General features: G+C 37.1%; 1 protein-coding gene across 1 annotated transcript; it reads left to right on the top strand.

Moving 5' to 3' along the window:
* The first annotated feature begins 232 nt into the window (after positions 1–232).
* Positions 233–1,417, top strand: LOC140889320 (uncharacterized). The gene has a single exon (XM_073297038.1). The coding sequence runs from the start codon at positions 233–235 to the stop codon at positions 1,415–1,417; it is 1,185 nt and encodes a 394-aa protein (XP_073153139.1).
* Positions 1,418–9,218: the final 7,801 nt, after the last annotated feature.

Raw genomic sequence — 9,218 nt, 5'->3', positions numbered from 1 at the left:
ATCGATGAAGGGACATCATCTTGTCCACCACCTCGTCAAACATTACAGAGGCAAGTAGTACCATTTCTCTCTATCAATTCTAAAATGTCATCATTTCAATAAATACTTCGGAGAAGAGACTCCGAATTCCATCGGTGTACCTGTCGGGACACGAGCAAGTTATTACAATCCGGAGAGAGGAGAACTTGGTGTAAACATGTTATTTAAAGATAAGAATGATCTAATTTCATCTATGAAATATTATTCAGTTAGATTTTTTAGGCGTGAGTATCGTGTCATCATTAGCACACGCATTCTGTGGAAAGTACAGTGTAGAAATGATTCTTCTGCCGCCAAATGTCGTTGGGGTCTTCGAGCTTCTTTCAAAAATAAAACAGGTTACTGGAAAATAACTAGATATGGTGGCCCTCATACATGTATATCTATCAACGTCGACATAGACCATTATAACTTGAATAGCGATATGGTCGCAGAGACGTTGTTGGGTATTGTAAGTTGTGATCCTTCGTACGAGATTAAATATATCATGGATACCGTGAAGGATAAATATGGATATAAAATCTCGTATACAAAGGTGTGGTTAAGTCTGAAACGCGTGGTGGAAATTGTTTATGGGACATGGGAGAGTTCTGTGCAACTGCTTCCAAAATATATGTGTGCTCTATGCAAATATAATCCCAGAATAGTTGTTGAGTGGAAGCATATTAGATCGAACAAAGAATCAATGAAAACATTGAACTATGTTTTTTGGGCACTCAGGCCTTCTATAGATGGATTTTGCCACTATCGAAAAATCATCATCGTTGACGGCACACATTTGTATACAAAATATAAGCACAAAATAATGATCGCAGTCACTCTAAATGCGAACAATCAGGTGCAGCCATTGGCATTTGCAATCGTGGATGAAGAAAGAATGGATTCCTGGAAATGGTTCTTGGAAAATGTTGGTCAGTATGTTGTTTGTGGTGAAATTGGAGTATGCCTAATTTCTGATAGGCATAAGGGTATTGTTCGAGCAGCTGAGGATCTCCACTATTTTAAACCTCCGCATGGTGTGCATCATTTTTGTTTGAGACATGTGTGCTCAAATTTTAATTCGAAATTCAAATATGTGCATTTGAAAGATTTATGTTGGGAGGCGGGCAAACAACATCAAATCTTTAAGTTCGACGCAACAATGGAGGCCTTCAGGAACAAAAATATTTTAGCACACAGGTACTTTGTTGGAATCTCAAAGGAGAAATGGATTATGGCCCTTGACGGAGGTTGGCGTCGTGGGATGATGATGACCAACATGTCTGAATTCTTGAACAGAGTCTTAAATGGAGCTCGTAGACTCCCTATATCTGCGATAGTGAACTTGACCCTTCTAAGATGTGTACAATACTTCATTAAACATGTGGCAAAGTTTTAACGCATAGTTCAGGAAAATCAACTGTGGTCGGATTATGCATGTCGCAAATATGAGGAATGAGCAAGAAATATAGCGAACATCGTGTTGTCAAATATGATGTATGGACTCAAACTTCTTTAGTTGCAACCGGGGGCAGACCAAGTTGCGGCTAACATATACAAGAGGTGAGGTTATCAACTAGTGATTGTTCATGTGGTAAATGGACAATTTTTGGAATCTCATGTTCTCACGCTATTTGCATCGTGAAATGACATTCGTTAGATCCCACAACCATAGTACAGTCATGGTACAACATATCAAACTACCTCGCGGCGTATGAAGGTACATTTGAACCTCTTGCCGATGAACGATATTGGGATCCACCTACCTTTGAATTGCACCACAACCCGGTTAGACATGAAAGAAGAAGAGCTGGTAAGGATACAACAACTCGAGTGAGGAATGAGATGGACAGACCGGTGATCAGGGAGAGACAACGATGAGACACTAATAGTTATACATTATATTTAATTTATCGCTTACGATATTATGATATGTATCTGTTGGCATTGTGAAATTAATTTTCCTGCTTTTTTTTAAGAACATCGGATGAATGAGATATGAAAGATTGCTGCATCGTATGACATTAATAATAATAATAATAATAATGTTTTTCCTTCGTGTTTTTGTAATAACATGTATATCTAGTTTTATTGGTAAAGTGTTCATGTATGAGTTTTAATTAAATAATAGATGTATGTATTTTATCTCATTTATATGTCTGTTTTTTTTTATTTATTTAATTTATAATATAGAATGTAATTTCAAATAATAAATTTTAATTTTATTTTTTATTATTACGGATTAATATATATATATATATATATATATATATTATGTTATTACACAATATATTATCTTAAAGTGTAGATTAAAAATTATAAATTAAACAATCAAATATTAAAATTACATTACACAAATTTATCATGATTGGTGGTTACAATTACAATTATTCAAGGGACCCTCGGTTCCACAACCACGTAGTCTACGTTTACGTGAACTTTTACGCGGTACAAAACATTGAGGATTATTTTGAACCACATCATCATTGTCTTCACTGCTCTGGTTTTGTTCATTTGAATAACCTGGGAAAATAACTGGTAAAATGATAGTTATGTTTTTGTTGCATATTTTAATGTCATTTGGTTGTTGTTTTGCTTTTTTTTTTTATGTGTTTTAATTATATGTTTTGTTCGTATTGCATATTTTGTGTTTGCATAATTTGTTTTCCGGTTTGTTTGTTAGGTTGTGTGTTTTGGCGGATGCATGGATGAACTATGCAGCGAAGGGAAATGACGAATTTATTTTGAAGGGAAGCGCTCGATCGATCTGTAAGATCTTACCGATCGAGCAGAGCGTTTGAAGAATCAAGACAATAGGCTCTGGAATTTTGGCTCGATCGATCTGCAGGGTTTTACCGATCGAGCGACTCGCGGAATTAGAAGACCAGTAGGATTGCAACTTTTCTCTCGCTCGATCGGTTACATCTTACCGATCGAGCGAGCGTTGCTGTCGAGAAAGAATTGTTAATTTAAAAAACTCTTTTATTTTAGACTCTAGCTTTTATTAGGCTTTTTATTCCGTTTTTCACATTTAATTATTAGATTCCGAAGTTCTTCCTTGGCGGCTAGGTTTATTGTTCTCTCTTTTCTTAAGATTTCTTCTTTTCTTTTTAATTTTTTTTGATTTTTCATGAATCGTTGTAGCTAAACCTTAGAACTTGGTTGAGGAAGACAAGCCCTTGATGTTATTTGTTCATGAGATTCAATTTTCATGGTTTAATTCTTGTTGAGTATCAAAAGTTGTTTTGTTTTATTTCATGTTTGTATGTGAAATTTTTGGATTGACCATATTAGGATTTCACTATAAAATCTAATGTTAAATTAGAATTCAAATCCGTAATTGTTTGAATCAACTAATTTGCGAAGCAACTACGTTTAATATTTTCTGCAGTTGAATTTGTTAAATTGTAGGAACAACTTTTGACTAGATTAAATACAATCGCTGGTATTTGTATTGTCTAGGTTCATCAGTTTTACTCGTTTGAATGCTACCTTAAATTTAAATCTAGATCGCTGGAATCCGATTTGATTTATTGGTAAGAGTTAATCTAGAACGCTGGTGTCTAATTAACTAAGATTAAGGTAAAACAGGAATTATATTTTCAATGATGAATATTTGATAGGATTAATTATTTTTAGCGAATCGATGATTAAATTAATAAATAATTATGGGTGTAGTCGACCGATACCAAGGCTTGTTTTTCAGTAAATTCTTCAGTTATAGTTGAATCTTGCATGACAGTTGTTAAGAATTTTATTAAGTTGTGTTTTTAAATTTTCATTAGTTAATTTCAACTCAAAAATCCTCTTTATTTTATTTTAGAACACATTAAATTTTTCTTTTCTCGTGGGAACGATTACTACTCATATTACTACATATTTTGGTTATTTGATTGAGTTGGGTAATTTGGGCGTGACGCGACTTAGCGCTACCAAATTTTGGTGTCGTTGCCGGGGGACGGTGTTATTTTATTGTGTTCTTTTTTGCTTATTATTATTTTTATATTCACACTCTGGTTTTCTTTTCTTTGTTTCTAGTTTCTCTCTGTTGTTCATGCTTTCAGGTGACTCTTCTGACGAAGAATTCCCCTACGACCCAGAGATCGAAAGGACTTTGCACAGGCGAATGAGAGAATTTCGTAGGCAGCAGGAAGAGGACCAGACTCGAACAGAAATTCCGGAAGAAGAAATGGATGCTAATGCTAATCTGAGTCTTAGAAAATTGGGCACTCCTGATCCCAATAAACAACCTTTATGCATTACTTTTCCTATATTAGAAAATAATGCTACTTTCGAGCTTAAGTCTGGACTCATTCATTTATTGCCTTTTTTTCATTGTCTTGCAGGTGAAGACCCAAACAAGCACTTCATGAAATTCCATGTGGTTTGCACAAGTATAAAACCCCATGGAGTGACAGAATATCAGATTCAACTGTGGGTCTTTCCTTTCTCTTTGAAGAGTTGTTATGCCTTAAACGCATACAAATCTCGTGTGATGAGATTAATGTTTTTAATGCATTAACAAGTCTCATAATATTATGTTTTGATGATTACAAAACTCGGTTAATTGTTACTAACCATTTAAAGTGAGATTTTGCAGATTAGATTTATTGACAAATAAATTATTGGAAGTTATTTTGAAGTTATCAATGTATTTATGAAGTCTCAATTTTCTCATATAATGGACACAATGTTATGTGGATGTCATGGAACATTGTTAAGAGATATTTAGAAAAAGACAAGAAGAAGCCAAAGTATGAAGCAGAAACTTCCGAAAATTACTGGAAATTTTATATGACACCAAATCGGATCTACACCAGTCATAATCTAGATAAAAAAATGTTACATGTACTGTCCAAATTTGAGAGCAATCCAACGGCTAGAATGAGAGTTATGAATTTTTTTATATATGCTGCACAGTACCTACTTCTGCAAGGAACGAAACCATGAATATTAGAATTCAGAAAATAACTGGGAATGTTTTGTTGTGGACCGTGATCAGATCAATCAGAATTGATACCCGGTGCAGCGAAAGTTTAAAAATTTTATATGGAACGATTCCATAATGGGTATCAAAACTTTACGATTAAATTGTGTGTGTAAAAATTAAATAGCAATTATAAATTTTTACCTCCAATCTCGAATCGAGATTATGGACACCAATAGATTACTCTGCTCTTGTTGTATATCCCAGGAACTGATGGACGAACTGTTCTTCAATCAGGTCCACGAACAGAGATTTAATCCCTCTGATAGATTGCACTAGAAAATCTATCAGAAGTTTCTACGAAGAGAATTAACGAATTTGATCCGTTAAACCAGACTGCAATTCAAAATTCACAGGCTGGATTTTCCCGACAGAGAGAGGAAAAGGGGGGCGGCCACTTTTAATAAAAACAACTAGGGTTTTCGAAAATTGTGAGCCTCTGTTATGTAATTTTTGTACTGCAATAACTTATTTATAATGTGGGCTGCTAACAGCTTAGGGCCCATTAGTCATAAGTTCAAGCCTGACAAGCAAAGCCCGCATGTTCAGAAATTAATATAAAATTCATCGTGACTCAGATTGATAAACCAATTTCACCAATGTTCACAGAAACCATTTCTGCATCTTTTAGAGTCAAGATAAATTTTCTGAATCCGAATTCAGTGATTTTCAAAAATGCCCATCCCTATGTCATTTTAAGAAATCTTACTCCTCTACTCTTAAATAAGAAGTCCCACTTCTTTGTTCATTAAATTTAACTCTTTAAATTTAACTATCTCAACGGGGATTAAAAATCCATTACTCTGTGTGACCCTCAATGGTTCAGGGATACAGCTAGCCGTGGGCTCACAACTCCTTGTGACTCGGAACAACAATTTCCGACTTGCCCATCGAATCATGGTAAGAGCGCCTAGCAACATTGCCCCATTATTCCCTAGGTATCACTGATAGTGCCTGCAAGAACCAATAGATTTTGGTTAGCGTACAGTACGGTCCCTTCATCCATATATCCCGATCGAATCAACAACCATTGGTAAATCGAGAGTCGTTCGAGATTCGATATCTATGCAATGCATCTTGAAGATCAAATAGTGACATCGCATGTGCTACTAAGAAACCATTTCTTAAAACACATCATGTACTCTGGCCAGAGATTCGTCACACTAATATCTCCTCAGATTGCATAGGATATCCACACTCGCAAGTATGTGGTGAATCCTTGACAACAAAGCATCGACTCCTATATGTGTTGTAACTGTACCCAATCCCGACATCTGATGACCCCAATAGAGTTGGTAAACGAGTAAAAGTACAGTACTAGCATATAGAGTCTCAATGATGTTTCAAGTAGTAAGGACTAATGGTGTACAACCAAAACCGCGGACTTTATCCACTCGATAAGTGATAACCACTTGGAAAGTCCGGATAGGGTAGTTCGATCATTCATCATATGAATATCCATTTGCATGCTTTGAACATCTCTATGTTCCATACCAATGAAACGTGGTACTCGGCATCGCAAATGCTAGTCTCAATCTCGAGCGATCCTTATCCTTATTAACGGACGGCTCAATCGACTAGGAACTGTTTAGAATATACAGTGACTATAAGATGTGTTTCATGATAGTCATCCCCATGCACTACCACATCTTACATACACTATAGTATATTCAAGGTCTTTAAAACAACAATAGTATATCACAATATAACAATATGAAGAAAGATAAAGTCATTGCCATTAATAAAAGTGTAAATTATATTAAACAAAAGATTGTTTATACAAAGAGTCATCAAAGCCCTTAGCCACAAGTTGGCTCACCGGGCACCCACTCTTTCAATCTCCCACTTGCCCTAAAGCCAACTAGTCATACTACGTAGACCCATTGCTTCGCGATGTTTGTCAAATAATGGTCCTGGCAAGGGCTTAGTAAGTGGATCAGCGATATTGTCTGCAGAGGCCACTCTTTCGACAGTGATGTCTCCTCTTTCCACGATCTCCCGGATGATGTGGTATTTCCTCAGTACGTGTTTGGATCTTTGATGAGACCTTGGTTCCTTTGCCTGAGCAACGGCACCCATGTTGTCACAGTACACCGGGACTGGACCAACAACTTTAGGAATGACGCCCAACTCTTGGACGAAATTCCTCATCCAAACGGCCTCTTTAGCAGCAGCTGATGTTGCAATGTATTCTGCCTCAGTGGTGGAATCCGCTGTGGTGTCCTGCTTGGAACTCTTCCAAGAAACAGCACCGCCATTGAGCATGAACACAAATCCAGAGGTTGACTTCGAGTCATCCACGTCACTTTGGAAGCTAGAGTCGGTATAGCCTTCCAATTTTAGTTCTCTTCCTCCATATACCATGAACATATTCTTAGTCTTTCGTAAGTACTTAAGAATGTCCTTCACGACTTTCCAATGCATTTGACCGGGATTAGCTTGATATCTGCTCGTGACACTCAGAGCAAATGCTACATCCGGTCTGGTAGATATCATCCCATACATGATACTACCTATGGCTGACGCATATGATACATGTGTCATTTTCTCTATCTCTTCATCAGTCTTGGGACACATAGGCTTGGATAGAGAAACTCCATGACACATAGGTAGATGTCCTCTCTTGGACCCATCCATTGAAAACCGTTTCAATATGGTGTCGATGTAGGTTGCTTGAGTGAGTCATATCATCCTCTTAGATCTATCTCTATAGATCTGTATCCCTAGAATATAGGATGCCTTACCCAAATCCTTCATCGAGAATCTACCTGATAACCATATCTTTGTTGACTGCAACATTCCTACATCATTCCCAATGAGTAGGATGTCATCAACATAAAGTACTAAGAATGTCACAGCATCCTTAACTACTTTCTTGTACACGCATGGTTCCTCCGGGTTCTTGATGAAACCAAAATCCTTTATTGTTTCATCAAATTTCTGGTTCCAACTTTTTGATGCTTGTTTGAGACCATAGATTGATCTCTGAAGCTTGCATACCTTATGCTCGCTTCCCATGGATGTGTATCCCTCAGGCTGCGTCATATAGATCTCTTCCTTAATGTTTCCATTAAGAAATGCAGTCTTCACATCCATTTTCCATATCTCATAGTCATACCAAGCAGCTATAGCAATAAGGATTCTTATGGACTTGAACATTGCAACTGGTGAAAAGGTTTCATCATAGTCAACTCCTTGTCTTTGAGTATAACCTTTCGCCACCAATCGCGCCTTGTAGGTCAATACCTTACCATCAGGCCCAAGCTTTCTCTTGTAGATCCATTTACACCCTATTGGAACAATTCCATCGGGAGGATCTACTAAAGACCAAACTTGGTTTGTATGCATCGAATCTATTTCCGACTGCATAGCTTCAAGCCATAAATTTGAATCCGCATCAGAAATTGCTTCCTTGAAGTTTCTTGGATCACATCCAACATCGGGTTCATCTTGATCCCCTTCAAGAAGAAGGCCATATCGAATAGGAGGTCTAGAAGTCCTCTCGGATCTTCTAAGTATAGGCATGTCCATCAATGGTTCCTGAGGTGTAGGATCATTATTTTGTATTTCGGGTTCTTCTCGAATTTCTTCGAGTTCCATCATCTTGCCTTTCTTATCCAATAAGAACTCCTTCTCCAAGAAGGTGGCATTCCTGGAAACAAACACCTTTGTTTCAGCAGGATGATAGAAATAATATCCGATTGAATTCTTCGGATACCCTACAAAATAACATAAGGTGGATCGACTATCCAACTTATCTCCCACTGTCTGCTTCACGTAAGCAGGACATCCCCAAATCCTCAAGTATGAATACTTAGGAGCTTTGCCATTCCATAACTCGTATGGTGTTTTGTCCACTACTTTGGTGTGGACGTTGTTCAACAACAATACCGCCGTTTCAAGCGCATAGCCCCAAAACGAAGGTGAAAGCTCAGTGAAGCTCATCATGGATCGAACCATGTCCAACAAAGTTCGATTACGACGCTCCGATACACCATTTAGCTGAGGTGTCATAGGAGGAGTCCACTGAGAGAGAATCTCATTCTCTTTCAGATAGTCCAAAAACTCGGTACTTAAGTATTCTCCACCTCGATCCGATCGAAGTGCTTTAATACTTTTACCTAGCTTGTTTTCTAATTCAGCCTTGAATTCTTTGAACTTTTCAAATGCTTCAGACTTATATTTCATTAAATATAAATACCCATACCTAGAA

The sequence above is a fragment of the Henckelia pumila genome, chromosome 3 (assembly GCF_033568475.1).
Source record: "Henckelia pumila isolate YLH828 chromosome 3, ASM3356847v2, whole genome shotgun sequence".
NCBI classification, from domain to species: Eukaryota; Viridiplantae; Streptophyta; class Magnoliopsida; order Lamiales; family Gesneriaceae; genus Henckelia; species Henckelia pumila.
Note: the sequence above shows the minus strand (reverse complement) of the source record. Positions and strands in the feature narration are given on the sequence as shown.